This window comes from Molothrus aeneus, chromosome 12 (assembly GCF_037042795.1).
Source record: "Molothrus aeneus isolate 106 chromosome 12, BPBGC_Maene_1.0, whole genome shotgun sequence".
In the NCBI taxonomy this organism is placed as follows: Eukaryota; Metazoa; Chordata; class Aves; order Passeriformes; family Icteridae; genus Molothrus; species Molothrus aeneus.
The window spans coordinates 1,973,461-1,991,559 of record NC_089657.1 but is presented as its reverse complement, the minus strand read 5'-3'; the positions used below and the strand labels follow the sequence as shown (position 1 = coordinate 1,991,559).

Here is an 18,099-nt window from a genome sequence, read left to right as displayed (position 1 = left end):
GGTGCTGAACCAAAGGGTGATGTGAATTTGGGGAATTTGGGGTGGCAGCTTCCAGCACTGCACGCTTCAGTCTCAGCACTCAGGGCAGGAGTTGGGATGAACAACCTACAAACCACCCCAAAAAATGCCTTTTGGAGAGAATTTCCCTTATGTGGGGAAAATTATTATTTCCCTTATTTGGAGAAAATTGTTATTTCCCTTATTTGTTGAGTCTGTATGAAATGAGGATGAATTCTGAATTTTCTGTCCTCCTCTCCACAGGGGTTATCTTTATTTTTCCATAGCACACACTCAGGTTATAGAGCACAGCTTACCATTCATGGCTTTTCTTGATTTGCAGATTAATTCCAGTTGTTTTGTCTGGGTGGTTTTTGGTTTTTTTTTTTACTTTTGTTTTCATGTGGGAAATCTGTAAAACAGCACAGCAAAAATAAAAAAGGCAAATGGATGTGTGTGGGTTTTATAGAGCTCCTTTCATGGGATCATAAAATTCCCTTCAAAATGATGAGTTAGATGCTGTTAGAATAGTAAATATGTAAATTCATGAGTAATTTGCAAATGTCCTTGAGCCACTGAACCCGTTGCAATTGCTCAGCTCGATGGAATTGTTCAAGTTCTTACTCCAGATGACAGAACTGACTTTCATCCTCCTGCATTTAAAGGCTTTCCCTTTGCTCCCTCTTTAGATACAGACAATAAACAAGCTTAAAATATTACAGGGGCAGGAGGGGCAGCCAGAGAAATAAACACCACTCACTTCTCCTCTCCCTGCTGCATTGCCAGGATGCTCAGTTCACTTTTTTGTTTTTTGGAATTCCCTTGGAGGTCAGGGGCTGTGGGAAATTCTCCACCTCATCTCTGCTCTGTAGGCACATTCAGGGTGCCAGGGGTGGGGTTAAACACAACCTGAGTTCCCTAAATTTGGATTTCCAGCATCCCAGCATCACAGGCATATCCCAATTTTGGGTATAATCACACCCATTTGCCATTTTGATGTGATATTTTTAAATTTATCCTTTCAAGCCCGTCTCTGGGCCCCTGTTCCTATCCAAAGGAGATGTGTAAAGTTGTTACCTGGCTTTGAGAAATCTTGATTTTTTTTTTCTTTTATCTGATTACACAGGGAAAAGTATTAATCAGGTTCTTGGAGACCTCTGCTGGTAATACCATCCTGCTAAGTCTGATGCTCTTATGTCAAAATAGGGCAAATGCCCATTAAAAAATAAGAACTCTATTGGGACTTTCTGAAAAGTATTATAGATATAATATTTTAATATAATATTACTGATAAGATCTTAAATAGATTGTATTGTGTATTGTAGATATATATGGACAAGAGGTAACTCTTAAGAAAGTCTGAGGTTTTGGGTGGTCTTCAAAACCATGTGGCAATTTTAGTGGAATTTAGTGGAATCTGGCTAAACTCAAACTCTATTAAAAAAAAAAAAGCCAACAAACTGATAAAATTATATGAAACAGTTAAAAATACAATCTCACAAAACTGCCAGTGCTAGTTTTCACCAAATTCTACCAAAATGTGTCTGCAATATCTGCTCATGGCCTTTCTAGGTTTATTCAGAGTCATTAATGCAACAATTGGGTGCAAAGATTTTTCCTTCCTGTGGCAATGGATGGAGATCTGGCCATAATCAAGACAGGACTGAGAGCCTGGACCTGAAGTAGTGCCTGTAACCATGCAGAGTTACTGGAATAACCTCAATTTCAATGCAGAGCTAGTTCTAAATTACATGTTTTGAAGTCTGAATTTTAGGGCTTTGAAGCCCAAGTTATAGAGACCCTGAGGAGGGAAATGTCTCTGTCTGAAAGACCAGGTGTGCAGCTGCTGCTTTGTTTTTGCAGGATGAGCAGGGTTTCTGAAGCCACTCTTTTTCTTTAAGGGTTTTTACTACAAATAAAATAAAAGTAGCTTCTGATCTTGGCCTGTGCCACCTTCAGAAAGCAGCACTGGACTCAAGGAAGAGCAGTAATCTTTAGCAGTTCTTACCATGCTTTTTTGGGGCTACTTAAAAAGCAGAGGCCAGACAGAATTAAGGGAATAAAAAGCTGTTCTATTTATTGAAGGGCTTCAGGTACCTTTTGGGCAGACAAAGACCCCCCAGGGGCTGCACCCAAAAATGGATGATGGGTCAGGGTTTGCACACTTTTATAAGTTTGGTCCATTTGCATTTTGGGGGTGAATCTGCCAATTCCAGCTTCAGGTAATGAAGTCATTGAGCCCAAGTTTGCTCCCCCAACTCCCTTTTGTTCCCATCTCTGGGCCCTGAGGCAGTGAGGTGTCCTTGATTGCCAGGCCTGCAGAGGAATTGTTGTGTCTGCCCCAAATGGGGAAGCAGCAGCTCACAGTGAGTGTGGAGTTTGGAGTTCTACACAAATATATGAAAATTAAAGCTGAAATCCCAACATTATCAAGTCCAACGCTCTGATGAGGGAAGAAGGGTTTGTTTGGCAGCACAACAGAGGTGCTGCTCCCAGCCTCCCTTCCCTGCTTGCCTTGCAGCCCAGCCCAGCTGGACGCAGCAGATCCGCGACGTGCGCGCGGCCATCGAGGAGCGCGTGTCCTGGGAGTGCCGCGCCAGCGGCCGCCCCAAGCCCTCCTACCGCTGGCTCAAGGACGGGGAGCCCCTGCTGCCACAGGTAGGCACAGCTGGAACCCCCTGGGCATGGGGCTGGGGGTGCTGGGGTGCTCTGCCAGCTCGCTGAGCTCTGGGTGCTTGAGTTGGGGTGGGGAGGACGGGGATGCTCCGTAATCGCGGAATGGTTTGGGTTGGAAGGGACCTTCAAGATCAACTCGTTCCACCCCCTGCTCCAAGCCTTGTCCAGCCTGGCCTTGGACACTGCCAGGGGTCCAGGGGCAGCCACAGCTTCACCCTCAGCACCCAGGGCCTGCCCACCCTCACAGAAAATCCCCCGTTCCTTCCCATGCCTGGTGGCACCTCCCTACTGCCACCAGGGACAAGCAGGACACACCACAGCTCTACATTCAGAGCTCCTCCCCAAAATAAAAGATCCATGATGCAGCCTAAGGCTGGACAGAAGGAGGAATGGCTGAATGGGTTTGGAATGCGTCACCAGAGAATGATCACCCTAAAGTAATTATTTTTATTTATGATGTTTAGGTGAACTCCAAGTGATAATGAAACCTTGGAGTTCTTGTTGGTGTTTGATGGTGTTCCCACCCCTCCTGCTGGGCTGTGTCCCCGTGCAGGAGGAGTGGAATTGCATCCCTCCCACCAGCATGTCTGCCCAGCCTCTCCTGCAGGGCCATCACCCAGTCCATGATCCCACCTTGCCACCACAAACTCAGCCAGGTCACCACAGCTTTGGTTTCACAGCAGCCAGCACTTTTTCCCCTTCACTTACTGTGAAAGAACATGGCAGCCCCAATTTGATCAAACCCTGATAAAAATTGCACAAACATTAAATTTCTGCCCTAAGGCCGAGTAGAAAACCAATAGCTCTTTATTTTAGAATTTTTTTTTTTGTAAATGTCAAACTCCTAGGGAGGGAGGGAACACTTTGCTGTACTTATTAGAATTGATAACTCGAGCTCCATATCCTCAGGCTGACAAATGACAGCCTGGTCTTTCACTCCACACACTAATTCTGGTTGCTTCACGCTGGTCACTGGCAGATGGGCTTGTTCCTAAATCACGTTAGTGGCTGATATGAAGTAAAGGATCATTAAATTATTAGCATTTACATTGTTTTCAGTAAACTGCAGAAGATTTTAAATGTTTCTGTCTGTGCTGGCTGAGATGGCAGCCAGTCTTAGCAGCCTGCATTGCCATATACACTCAAAATGGCCTCAAGCTGTGCCAGGGGAGGGTCAGGTTGGAAATCAGGAGGAATTTCTCCATGGAAAGGGTGAATTTCTCCACTGGAACTGCCCAGGGAGGTGTGGAGTCCCCATCCCTGGAGGTGTCCAGGAAACACCTGTATGTGCTACATTTCAGTTGCTATGGTGGGTTTTGCTCAAAGGTTGGACACAGTAATCCTGGAGGTCTTTTCCAACCTCAATGGCTCTGTGATTCCATGGAAATACCATTGTTTGAAATGTTTCTGAGGATGGGCTTGGCTGTGATGTGCCACTGTGGAACAGAAGTGCATTTCTTGCCTCAAGCTTATCTCCTTGAAAGGGATATTAATCTAAATGCTTTGGGTATTAAATCAATGAGGGGTCAAGGGAAGGTCCTCCAATTGTAATTGCATTTACCAGCTCCTGTATTGGTTTCACCATTTAGTCTCTAGCCTGACATAAATTTGGCTGGCAGACAAATAAATCGCTGCATGCAGATTCCTCCCGTTACCGCTGCTTCCTTTGGTCCACCTTGCTACAAAACACAGCAGGACAGCCTCTGGGTGCACGTTCAGAGGAAGGCTTGCTCATGTTCTCGTTGATTTTGGAGTTTGTTTTGCTGTCCCCAGGGCAGGGTGCAGCTGGAGCAGGGCTCTCTGACCATTGCCAACGTGAGTCTGTCGGATGCAGGGATGTACCAGTGCGTGGCGGAGAACAGGCACGGCGTCATCTTTGCCAGTGCAGAGCTCAGTGTCATAGGTGAGTGCACATCCCTGAGTGCTGCCAGCCTCCCAAAGCCTCTGCCAGCCCTGCACAGGGGCTTCTGACAGGCTGCAGCAGAAGGGGGGTTTTGATGATTGGTTTCTGAAGCAGAAGGGCGTCTTTGGCGATTTGTTCCTAAGGAAGGTGTGAAATGCAAACTCGAGGCAGTGCAGAGCAGAGAACAGATGTTTTTACTTCATCCCACATTGCTCCAGGAGCTGGCAGGTGTATTCCCTCTCCTGCTGGTTCAAGCTGTTTCTGGAGACACCTGAGCATTGCCATTCAGAACATCCAGGTGCGCAGTCCTGGCTGCAGAGGTGACTCTGCTCAGGGCACGGTGGCAAACCTCCTGTCTGAAGAGACCTTTCAGCAAACAAAGTTCCCTCATCCCAGAGAAAAGCATCTTCCACCCCACAGCTCTGTGCACATCTGCTCTGCTCCTCCCAGATAAAAACAGGAGAAGCTCATGTGAATCTGAGTGGGGAAATAGCTGAGGGGAGGGAGCAGAGGTTACAGAGCCAGGATCTTCTCAGAGGTGCCCGTGCCAGGACAGGAGGCAATGGCCACAAAAACCTGGAAATGCCACTTAAAATAAGAAAAACGTTATGTTGAGGTTGGTTGGACACTAGAACAACTTGTCCAGCGATGTTGTGGCATCCCTGTCCTTGGAGATGCTCAACATCCAACTGGCCACAGCCCTGGGCAACCTCCTGTGGTTGCTGCTGGGTGAGCAGGGGTGGGGTGGGACCATCCCAGGGGCCCCTGCCAGGCTGCAGCTCAATCCCAAACCATGCTCTTGGACGAGAGGCAGCCCTGCTCAGCACAGGGATGGATTTTCAAAGGGTCAAACACAATTCCTGATTACAAAATAACAGTTTCATTGCTCTCCAACCAAAAGTTCAGTAGCAGCATTCTCTGATTTATCCCAAAGAACAAAGCATGAGGTTTTTTCCAGCTGTGGGATTTTCAATTGTTGGTCATTTTTTATCATCAGTCATAGATTCAAAAAAAATTCATCTGAAGGATTGTGTGTGTTGCTGTTGGAGAAAGGTACAATAATGCTCAATAAATTAGACTTCACAATGCTGAGATTTATTGGACATGAAAGAAATCGAAATAAACCCACTGATGTGCTTTTCTTGTCTATTTAAAACCTGGTAAAAATGGACCTTTGGGAAGGAGGAAGATGTTTTCAGAGGAGAGAGGTTTAATCCTTTTTGCTGGCGACTCCCAGGGTGTCCCTGTGCCCAGCAGCTCCTCGTGTCCACACAAAAAAACAAATTTTGGAGGGTCTGGTCTGAGAAACCTGGCAAGGAATATTTATTTGGACAACTTCTCACTTGGGTTCTGCAGCTCTGCTTCTGTCTGTCACAGGAAAAGCACCCAAATGGTGTCCTGCAGATAAATTCCTGTGCATCTGTGATTTAACTTGGCACATTTTGAAAGGAAAGCAGCAGGTTTGCCTTTTCACTGGAGTTTCAAAGCAGGGCAACATTCTGAGCCCTCCCTGGGAAATTTTAGCTTTTAACTAGATCTGAGTGTTAAAATGGTTGTTTTAAAAGGTCCTGAAGTTAAGCACTTGCTACTGGTGGTGTTTAATCACCTGAAGAGAGACTTACACCAAAGTTAAGTGAAAGAGAGAAATGGAAAATTACAGACCCAGCTTTTCTCAGAGTGATTCTTCTCAATTATTGTTGCCAATTATCCTGCCTGGAGTCTTTAAATAAAAGCAGAATCCCGTGGTGCTGGACAATGTAAAAGACTGAGATGCAGTTGTCTTACAGAATTCTCAGGCTAAATGTTTAAAAAACAAATTGGAAAAATGAAATGTGGGCCTAGAGTGGGGAAGAAAGGTCATTAAAAACCCTGCTTGACAAACAAAAGGTGTGAATAAATTAAATTCATTACTCCTGAAGTGGCACAGGGAAGTTGTGGCAGTGCTGAGAAATGAGCCCAGAGTTTCTAAATGTCAAATGACGACGTTTTGAACATCACAGAATAAAACCACAGTGAGCAACTCCTGTGTCCCACACAGGAGCAAGAAAATGCAGCAAATGACTCACAGAAAACCAGCCTAAACTGTTTATTACAGAGATGGGAGTAACAGGATTGTTCATTAAAAATCGCTTTTGCTTATAAATTTGGGACAATCATCTGAGAAATTAGTGTCAGAAGTGATGATATATTAATAATGATATAAATAATAATGCATTTGGTTCTGAGTGCATTGGTGGGAAGTGTCCTTAGGATGTCTCCTTCAATTCTGGAGTGTTTTCCAAAGCCAGTGCTGGTTTCAGGGCTCTTTTATAGCATTTAATATCATACCTGTGTTTCTGAGTGCCAGAATTAAGTCCCTGCCTGTGATTAGAGGTGGAAAACAAAAGCTCTGATGCAGGAACTTGGAGCACTGTTGGATCATAAAGCCCATCCCATTTTCAGTGTGGGATTGTGCTTTATTCACAATCAATTGATGGGAATAAAGCACAATTTGGCAGCAGGAGCAATAGCCAAAAGAATTGAGGCAGATGAGGGTGCCCTGAGAAAAGGAAATTTGTGGGGTTTTGTCTCCCAGCTGCTGCAGGTGAGCTTTGGATCCTGTCTTGGGGCATTGAGGTGATGCAGAGCAGGGAGATCTCAGCTCTGATCTCCCAGGGGCAGCAAAAAGGGAGCCAAGGACAGGGCAGAGAGCTGGGGGACCCAGGGATGGAGCAGGAGGGATCCAAGGAGCCAGCAGGGAGGATGGAGAGAGCAGACATTGCTCCAACTGAAAGCTGAGCTCCCATCAGCAAGAATTGTTCCTAAAGCCCTTCAGCTGCCTCACCTTCTGCTCTGAGCTCTCTACATGAAAAAATGAATGGTCCTGTTGGATACCAATGAAACCCTTGGTTGTCTTGGGGGATTTCAGTGCCAGAGCTGCCTCAGAGCCCAGCAAAGGGATCATTAAAAAGCCTTTGGGGCAGGAATCAGAAGCCAAGGCATCTCCTTGTTCCCCAGGCTGCAGGGCTTTGGGGGTCAGCTCAGTGGATATCTGAGTGTTTGCCACAAAACACAGGAGTGTGCCCTTGGGGCAGGAAAGGATGATTCCTTGTGCCCTTGGGGCAGGAAGAGATGATTCCTTGTGCCCTTGGGGCAGGAAAGGATGATTCCTTGTGCCCTTGGGGCAGGAAGAGATGATTCCTCGTGCCCTGGAGCCAACAACTCTTGCCTTGTCTTGCTTGGCTCAGGACCTGGCTGTGTCACTGTCTCCCACCTTTATAGAATTTAAATAAATAACCCAGTTCATGCAATAATTATGAATAGGAAGCATAAGTGTCAGCCTTTCTGGAAATATTAACATTTCTGATGAATTAGATGGGTTCTGTGTTTGTGAGAACTTCCCTGCCTGAGAAAAGGATGATCCTGACACAGAAAAAGGGAATAATTTATCCTCGTCATGCACAAGGTTCCTGGGGGTGCTGTCCCAGTGAGATGTGCATGGTGGGGCTACTGGTTTCTCAGGTTTTTAGCTGAACACACATTTTTAAACAAATAAGTATTTTTTGCAGTTAAAGAAGCCCTCAGGTGTCTTTTTACCCCATCCAGACTTCACTAGTTCATAAAGTCCAACCATTTAGGAATTGCAAAGTGAGGAACAACCCCAGAATGTTGTGAAGTTCAAATGAGTCTGGTTTTGGTTTTTCCCGAGGGAATTCTGATCTGGTTTGTGTTGGTTTTGCTTTCAGCCTTCGGGCCAGACTTCTCCAAAACACTGCTGAAGAAGTTAACTCTTGTTAAAGTGGGTGGTGAAGTCATCATTGAGTGCAAGCCCAAAGCCTCCCCCAGACCTACTTATTCTTGGAAGAAAGGAAAAGACATCCTAAGAGAAAATGAGAGGTAATGTCTTAAAGTAACCATTTCTTTCATTAACTAACCCAGGGACTTTCAGCAATCAAAGCTAAATTTGTCATTAATAGCTTTGCAAAATTGACTTGCAAATACATGAGGAAACAGCCTGTGTTCAATCCCAAGGAGCTGGGGGTGAGATACCTATTCCCATGGTGCCCATCCCATCTCTGTCTGCTATTAAATCATCCCTGCCAAGAAGCTGATAAAAATGCACTCAAAAAAAAACCCCAAATATTTTGCCTCTGCAGTGCTCTAAATATCCATTGTTTAAAAAAAAAACTAGATTCCCAGATGCTCTGCTCTGACACTCATTGGGCTGTGTCTCCTGGCTGCTGAATCCTCACCACTGCCTTTATTCACCTGCAGCCTGGACCTGGAGACTGAAATGCACAATTAGGGAATGGCATTGTCATTGTTGGCATTGTTGTCTGCCTTCATGAGCAGGAGGGGGCCAAGGGCCTGAGCTCTGCCTAATCCTGCTGTATTCCTGTTTTCTGAATCCTGCTGTATTCCTGCTTTCTGAACCCTGCTGTATTCCTGTTTTCTGAATCCTGCTGTATTCCTGCTTTCTGAACCCTGCTGTATTCCTGCTTTCTGAATCCTGCTGTATTCCTGCTTTCTGAATCCTGCTGTATTCCTGCTTTCTGAATCCTGCTGTATTCCTGCTTTCTGAACCCTGCTGTATTCCTGTTTTCTGAACCCTGTTGTATTCCTGCTTTCTGAATCCTGCTGTATTCCTGTTTTCTGAACCCTGCTGTATTCCTGCTTTCTGAACCCTGCTGTATTCCTGTTTTCTGAATCCTGTTGTATTCCTGCTTTCTGTGCTTGCTGAAATGTCATCTCCTCCCCACTGTCCCTGGGGACAGCAGCAGTGCCTGGAGTCCAGCCCCACTATCTCCCTACACCCCCAGTTGTGTGTGGATTTCAGACAAGAACTTTCTTGGCTGTTGGGAAAGAATCTGTTGGAATCCAGGAAGCAAGATGCCAGGAAAAGCTGCTGCTGCGATCTCTTCTTCTAGGACAGGGCACAGAACCTTTAGACAGGCGTGGGAGAAGAAACTCCAATGAAATCTCTGCTTAAAGTGGCATTAAAGGGTCCCGTGAGTGCCAGAGAGGCACCTGAACATCTGGATCCTTCCCCAGCTGCAGGCTGATCATGTGGAGGTTCATCAATATAGAGGATCCTTCCAATTCCAGGTGGAGTTAAAGGCAGCACGGTGCCAGTGCTTGCTCTGAATGCTGATGCTCAGCCTGGTGGCTGCCTTGGCCATCCCTTCACAGTTTCTCCTGGGGCTTCTGTGGCTTTCCAGCTGGTGTGTGGTGTTCAGTTCCTTGCTGGAGACATTCTCTGTGGGTTTTGCTGCTGGGACTCCAGCTCTGGAGGCTCCTGCTGTCCAGGAGGCAAAACAGAGAGTGTTCTTCAATGTTTGCCCCAGAGCAGAGACTACCAGGGTGGGAAAAAAAAGAAAGAAAAAAAGAGCTTTATGGGTTTAGGTTTCACTTTCCTCTCTGGAGGCTGAGGTAGTGTGTGCTGCACCTCTAATGAATGCCATGGCCTCAGGGCATCTCTCACTGGTGCTTGAGAGCTGTGCAATTGTGTTATTAGGAATTCTGCCCTGGGGTACAATTATATTATTGCAGTCATTAAAGGCACTTCATCTCCATAATAATGGAAATCCTGCCTCGGAGGCCCCACTGAGTCAAAATGATGTTGGGGGCCTGACTCCAGAAGGTAAATTTTATATATTTACCTGCTCTAGCACAGGTGTAGATGCATAGGGTCTGCTTCCCCTGCCGGTCTTCCCTCTTCTTTCAGGTCTTGTTTTGGACCTAGGCAAAGGGGTTTTTATTTTTCATGCCGTAGTGGCAACAATTCTATTTATTATTCCTCCCAGAGTGAGATAGGAACGTTTCCCACAGGTGAAGCTGCAGCATTGTGTGGCTCAAGAGCAGATTCACATTTCTGTGTTCCCACACAGCTTCCCACTTCTCCCTTTTCCTTGGCTCCCCAACAGCAAAAAGAGTGCAGGAAAAGCAAGAAAACTTTTATTTAAAATATGTACACAACAGTCTTAATTCCTAATGTTCTCCTAGAGCTATTGGAAGTCATATTTACCCTGCCACCAGACACGTGCTCAGGCTGGGAGAGAAAAATAATTGTACTTTTAAGCCCCAAAACAAATTCTCCTCTCATTCTTCTTCATGTAAAGCCCCTACATCATTAGAGCTGTTTCTTTTCCAGAAATGTACAGTGCCTGCATTGTTTATACAGTTTAATTGCAAGGAAAGAAATGCATAAAAAAACAAATTATGTTCTGTGCTGGTAGCAAAGAATATGAAAGTGTCCAATTAAACAACCATTCCCTGTGAGTTGTGTAGTAGCAACATCTGTTATTTTAATTAAACAAGTTTCTGTACAGAGGGACCCTCTTGGTGCACTTTGTTGGAGCAGGATCTGACCCAGGTACCCCAGGCACGCTCAGGATCCTCATGGAAATCCTCCCAGCTGCTCCCATTGTCTGGCAGTGCTGACAGGCTCTGGGATGCGTGAGCTTGCACAGCCACGGTGCTTACAGCAGGAACATTGTTCTTTCTTGGAGCTGAAAGCCAACAAAAGCACAGGAAAGCAGCACATGGTGCCATTTTCCCAGTGAGCTCAGCCATGGAAGTGTTTGGAGTGTAGGGAGTGCCTGGATAACTCACAGTGGGGACAGAGAACTGTCACAGACATTGTATGAAAAATCCTTTCCTTAGGATCTTTTCTCCTGAGAAGCTGAGAGGCCTCAGAAATGAAATGTAACCAATGGTTATCTGCTGCTGTGGAATGCAACAGGTGCATCTGGGATTGGGCTCATGTGGTTGTTTCTAATTAATGGCAAATCACAGCCCAGCTGGCTCGGACTCTGGTCAGTCACAAGATTTTATTATCATTCCTTTCTGTTCCTTGCTAGCCTTCTGATGAAATCCTTTCTTCTGTTCTTTTAGTATAGTTTTAATATATCATTTTCTTTTAATATAATATATATCATAAAATAATAAATCAGCCTTCTGAAACACGGAGTCAAGATTCTCATCTCTTCCCTCATCCTGGGACCCCTGTGAACACCACCACAGAGAACTGCACCCCCAGACAGCTGCTGTGATTTGTCACCCAAACTGGCTGCTCTGCTCCAAGATTTCAGTAATTTGGGTCCAGATTTTCCCAGGTATTTCACTGTTCTCTCCACCACAGCCTGGAGTCAGGACAGTCCAGGAGAATAATTCAGTTTGCAAAGCTGTGAATCCCAGAAAGGTTTGGTTTGGAAGAGACCTTAAAACTCACCCTGGTGTGGATGCCATGGGTGCTCCAAGCCCCATCCAACCTGGCCTTGGACATTTCCAGGGATGTGGCAGCCACAGCTGGTGTCCTGCACAGGAGGTGAGGGCTGGAGACTGGGAGGGAGCAGCAGGAATGGGACAGGGAGCAGCAGCAATGTTCACCCTGCCCTCAGTGAACACCCAACCAGAGCTCCCCACAATGGAAGGAAGGAAGGAAGGAAGGAAGGAAGGAAGGAAGGAAGGAAGGAAGGAAGGAAGGAAGGAAGGAAGGAAGGAAGGAAGGAAGGAAGGAAGGAAGGAAGGAAGGAAGGAAGGAAGGAGCTGGAAAGCCTCTTGGATCTGTTAATCCACACCTGTGCCTCCAGGCTCATTAATTTGGCAGGGGACGTTAATTTGTTTGTAAAGAAGAAGATCATCCAATGCAGCTGCTTTGGAGAGGAGCTGAGGGGACACCGAGCTGCCCCCTCCTTGGTCCCCTGGAGCCATTGGGAGCCACCAGGCAAAGCTGAAGCAGTGAATCCCTTCTCCAGGAGCTGGAGTGATTCTGGCCAAGGAAAAGCAGAAAACTCTCACCTGATTTTTTTTTTTTTTGCTGTCCTCTGCACTTCAAAGCTGTCCAGCAAGTCTTGTCTCCCTGAAAGAGTTCAGCCATGGTTTTCTCCAGAGTTCACATCCTCAGGGCCTCCTCACAAAGCTTGTCCAGTTATGGACCCCCTCCTATAGATGTTATTTTATAACAGGAATTTTAATGTATCCATGTTGATGCTGCATCATTCTGAGGAGGAAAAATGGTAAAATGAACAAGAAAAGCTTCTCTCCCATTCTTCCAGCATGTCTTGAGTACAAAAAGTTGTATGAATTCCAGTTTTATATTTGTTGCCTCAAACTTCCTAATTAGTGCTTAATTACTTTAAACAGCCAGAAAGAAAATGGCAAGAGGACAGACAGCACATCTTTCCCAGGCTGGTGCCAGGGTACAAACCATGGTGATATTTTTATCCTGATTACTTGAGAGATGAATTGTCAGCAGCGTCTTTTGGACATACAGCCTAGTGACACTTCAGCAGAAAAGAAAACCTCAAAGGATGCTTCCCATCATTGCTTCACATTAATTGTGTTGACTCTTTGGTTTTTTTTGTTTTTTTTTTTTTACATAAAGCACCTGTGCAATTTCTTGAAGGCAGACAGGTAACCAAAGCATCAATAACTTGTCGCGTTTTCATTACATCCTGCCCAGGCAAGATGAAAAATGACACCCTGCAAATGGCTTTCTGAAGTTTGTCCATCATTCATCTCACTTTGCAAAGACTGTGGCAGAGATGGCTCTACTTCATTGCAACATCTGAAATAACTGACTTGCCCACTTATTTTAACCAATTTGCTGTAGAAAGAGAATGAAATGAACCAGGAAGCCACTGGATTTGGTGGTCAGGAGTCTTGGAAAGCCATTGTCCCTGCTGGCCTCCTGTTCATAAGCTGTTTGCCAGCAGGAGCTGGTTTTAGCTCTGTGCTGATCTGGAAGTGCCCAAGGCCAGGCTGGATTGGGATTTGGAGCAGCCTGGTCTATGGAAGGTGTCCCTGCCCATGGCAGGGATGAGCTTTAGGGTCCCTCCCAACCCAACCCATCCTGATTCTATGATCACACCATGTTTTAGCACTGAAAGTGGTGGAGTCCCCATCCCTGGAGGATTAAAAGGATGTGGCACTTGGGGACAGGGGTCAGTGGTGGCCTTGGCAGTGCCAGGTTAACAGTTGGACTCAGTGTTCTTAGAGGGCATTACCTAAAAATGATTTCATTTTTTATAACTGTTTCCAGCTAAAGCTTACTAGAGAAGGATAAGAGACTTGTGTAGAACCCAGGTTTGGTGCTGGTTTATTTTGTGTGCATCAGTAACTAGGCTGATCCCCAAAATCTCCATTTCTCCCATCTGCTCCTGTAGAAGCAGGAGCTGATTTCAGTTTGCAGCCGCAAACTGAGGAGCGCAGTCCCAGCCTCTGCCAAGCTCCAGCTGGAATGGGCCTGTCCCTCACGCCGTGCCGCAGCCTCCTGCAGCATCAGCAGTCTGTTCCTGTTTCCCCAGCAGATCATTTGCAGCGTGGTGTTGCTGTAGGGCTCCGTGAGACACGTGTAGGACACCACTGCTGCCTGTGCTGCTGCTGCAGCCGGCTCAGAACCGGGCTGGGGCCAAGCCCCCGGGGCTGCTGCGCTCCAAGGGCTCAGGGCAAGTCAAAGGGCTTTCACCTGATGCTTGTGGGTTAATTTTAAAAGCTCTTTAAAATTTTAAGAGCTCTGCAGAGGTGGAGCGGGTGAAGGATCCAGAGCTCTGTCCCAGAGGCATCTGACCTCCAGAGCACGGCGAGATGTGTCCTGTTCAAAGAGAATGAAGATATCCTTAGGAGAAACGTGTCACAGGGGGCCAAGAGAAATCAGCAGGCTTTCACCTGGTGCTTGTGCATTCATTTTAAAAGCAGAGCTCTGCCTGCAGAGGTGGAGAGGGTGAAGGATCCAGAGCTCTGTCCCAGAGGCATCTGACCTGTGGAGTGCAGCCAGACGTGTCCTGTGTTGACATCCTTAAACACAGGAGGAAGATATCCTTAAGAGAAACCTGTCACAAGGGGTCAAGAGAACTCATCAGGTTTTCACCTTGCTGCTTGTGGATTAATTTTAAAAGCAGCATTCTGCTTGCAGTGGTGGAGGGGGGAGAAGGATCCAGAGCTCTGTCCCTGTGGGATCCAACCTCTGGATTGCAGCCAGATGCGTCCCGTGATGACATCCTTAAAAGAAATGTGTCACTTGCTGCTGTTCCTGCTTGAGGTCTCTCAAGGTTGTATGATTATTAAATTCATCTCTGGGTGCTGAACACACAGGTACAGGTTGTTCCTCCCTCAGTGTAAAGCTGCTCCAGGAAGGAGCCGGTCCCTCCCCACAGGAGGAGGGAGCAGGACGGGGTTTGCTCCGTGGTGAGTACACCCCACAGCCACTGCTTCCCCAAGAAATGCCTGTCATCAGCCTCCTGAATGCAGTTTGGAGCTGATGTGCAGCTTCCTGCTTGTCCTCCAGCTGATAATGATTTTAGTATGTCTGTAGCATTTTGAAGGAAAAAATTATTATCAGATGTTTCTTCTCTTGGGTGTTTTTATGGTGAAGAGCAAGCAAGCAATGATTTTACAGTTAGGGCCATACTTTGAGATGCACTTTTAGAATCCAAGGAAATCATTACATGTCTAAAGGGGAAGAAGGATTCCTAATGAACATTTCAGACTTGGTGATGTTTTTGATGGCTATTCAAGCATCATTTTGAAATCATGTAAATGTGTCCCGGGATCTCACAAACCTGTTAATGTCCATTACAAGCTGAGTGCGTAATTTCTCTTTGTACTTTGGGCATTTTTTGTTGGAACCAGAGGGAAAGATGTGTTATCTTTGAAAGGCTGTGCCTTTGGGCTTGAATTTGGGTGGTATCAGCTGGAACAAATAAGCTGAGAATGCATTTGCTGCCTCTGCTGAGATCTCACGAACGCTCCCAGAAACCCTTTGTGTCAGCAGCTGAGGCACTGAAAATCTTGCATGGATGTTTTTTTTCCTCATAAGAGAATAATTTTTATGAGCTCCAGTGGAGTTCCCTTTGATTGTCATGCTCCACAAACCTCCACAGTGGTTGCTGTAGGTAGAGGGTGGTGGCTTGTCCTTTTCAGGAATGCATTGTTGGCGTGGGTGGCTGGATGTGCACTCCAAACACAATTCCTTGGATTTCCACTGTCCCTCTCTGTGGACTAGAAGTCATTTAATTCCCATGCCTTGGGCTATAGCCAGTGCCCTGGAAGAATGAGCACAGCAAATATTTCACTGAACATTAGATGGAGTGAAAGCAGGAGTGGCTTTGCTGCTGCCCAGACAGGATTTTCCTCGCTTGCAAGCGCAGGAGGACGCATGTGGAGAGCTGTGTCTCTGCTGGCTAATTGTGGAGAAAGGGAGGGCTCAGCTTTTCATGAAGTGCTTTTCAGTGTATTTTGTTCCTCCACTGCCACCAGAAGAGCTGGTCCAGGTCCTGAGCCTTTTGTTTGGAGAGTGGAGCAGGCCTGTCCCTCGCGGTGCCATCGCAGCACCGCAGTTCATGGTTTATCAGTCAGCTTTGTCTGTAAAATGAACTGCCAGCTGGAGGGGCTGTGTCAAAAGGGCCATTTCCCTGGGGATGGTCTTCATTTCCCACCAAAATCAATGGAAAATGGGCTCTTTGCACCAGACCCTTCTGGACTTGCAGAATCTTCCCGTATCAAATTGTCACTGCCTTGCATCTCAGGAATGAAAGCTGTTGTAAAAACAAAGCTTTGCTTTACTCAAATCTGCTTGCTCAAATATTTATTTGGATGGCATGAGCTTTCTGACTGTATTTATTTTAATTTTGTGTGTAGTAAAAAAAAGAGTGCTTGGAGAGAGAAGGCAAAAAGGTTTCTATGATTTGAAATTCTCCACAGCCCCCTCGCTCCCTTCAGGGTCCCTCACAGTTCTTGTGTTTGGTTTTCATTTGTTTCCTCCTGTTATCAGCATCCCTAAAGAAAGATATTTTCCAGAGAACTGTTCTTCTTAGATAACCTGGGGATATTTTTGTATTTGAATTATTACTCCAGGCATCTCTGAACAATCTACATGAAGTCTCTAATAGCTGTAAATGCTCCCTTCTTTTCCTCCTGCCTCCCTGCTCCATCAGGATGAGGTTCTGTCACTTCAGACTTGTCTTAAAAATGTACAGACCAAAGGGAAGATGATGACAAACCACAGCTTTTGTGTTTATAGATATTAATAATGGCTGGATGCAGCATTATTGCTTTGGACTGCTCTGTCACTGCAGATACACAATTGGTGGAAAAAGAAAATAGTGGGCAAATGTAGGATGCCAGATCTGTGGTTTAAGCTGATGCTGAATTCAGTGGCAGTGTGCTGTTGGATGTTTCCAAAGGGGCCACTGCTATAATGCCAAAACTAGTTATCTGAGTAAAAGATGTTCTTTTTTCTTTCTATTTAGAATATTATTGACAGATTTTTATGATAAGTCAGTACTAAAAGAGGGAGAGTGACTTTTTCCACGGACAGACAGTGCCAGGACAAGGGGGAATGGCTTCCCACATTGGGAAGTGGGAGATGTTCTACTGAACTCAATGCAACATGATTTTCCCTCAGTTTATTTGGAGCAAATATAGCTCTTACCTGAAAATTAATTACAGGGGGTTGCTGTTAAGAGGCCTGTCAGCTGTCATGGATAAGGCAGGAGTTATCTACTGCTGCCTTCACTGAGAGAGAGACGTGCACTAAATTAAATGGGCTTGGACAGAGGCTCTAAATTATCTCAGGCTCTTCTGTGAACCATGAAAAGACAGGTCCTCACAGACAGATAAACACTGCAGCAGCTCTGAGTGAGGCACAGCTAGCAGGGCAAGAAGGTGCAGGTGTGTGGGAGGCTGTGTGCACAGCAGGAGAGTCCACTCCATTGGGAGTTTGGATGGAAATGGAAAACTCAAATGGAAAACTCGTGGTGCTCCAGCACAGGGATCATCCTGCCTTCCCCTTGGATTGACCTGACAGCTGTGGAGCAGACCCAGCTTGTCCCCTCCTTGCTCAGGTTGGTGTTTTGAGCCCTCAGGATGTGGGGGTGTCCCACCCTGGTGCTGGTGGTGTCCCTTTGTCCCCCCTGTTCAGAAACATCTGGAGTGACAGGATGAGGATGAAGCCCTGCCTGCTGAGGGGGTGCTGAGGGTTTGGGCTGGTGTTGGTGAAGGGTGAGAGAGCAGATTGTGCTGCAGGATGTGGCTCTGAGGAGGCAAAAATGTTGCAAAAAAAGAGGTGACTTTAGTGTGGGAGAAAGGTTTATCTGGAGTCTCCTTAGGTGATGCCTCCACAGGGCACAAGTCATTCACCTTCCAGTGGGGTTGACTGGGCAAAATCAGGTTTTCTGTGTTCACTTGACTTAGAGCAGAAAAAATAAAACCCATAACAGGAAGCAAAGCTCATTGAGAGAACAGGGGGGGCCTGAAGTGCTCCTGTGGCATGGCAGGGGCTGGGTGGGGTTTAGGGTCAGGGCTCTCCCCCTGTGCACAATCAGAGCTGGGAGCCCCAGGAGCCTGGCTTTGACCTCGGGGGGTTTTATTGGAGCTGAAGGGAACAGAAAGCTCTGACCTGGCTGTGAGTTATTTATGCAACACAAAGGTTGGAGTCACACCTGGGGACAACATCCCAGGGCCACAGGAGTTATTTATTATTACCCTGAGCCAGCCCATTCTCCAAGTGATGAGCAGGTACTACTTGTGAGCTGTGTCCCTGA

General features: G+C 46.3%; 1 protein-coding gene across 2 annotated transcripts in view; it reads left to right on the top strand.

Annotated features, from left to right (window-relative positions):
• Nucleotides 1-18,099, top strand: part of LOC136561499 (contactin-4) — a 273,024-nt gene that overhangs the window by 213,724 nt on the left and 41,201 nt on the right. For both annotated transcript variants that reach the window (XM_066557827.1, XM_066557828.1), the window contains exons 10-12: nt 2,519-2,655; nt 4,447-4,576; nt 8,302-8,452. In XM_066557827.1, the coding sequence (XP_066413924.1) occupies nt 2,519-2,655; nt 4,447-4,576; nt 8,302-8,452 (418 nt within the window). The remainder of the gene's footprint in view (nt 1-2,518; nt 2,656-4,446; nt 4,577-8,301; nt 8,453-18,099) is intronic.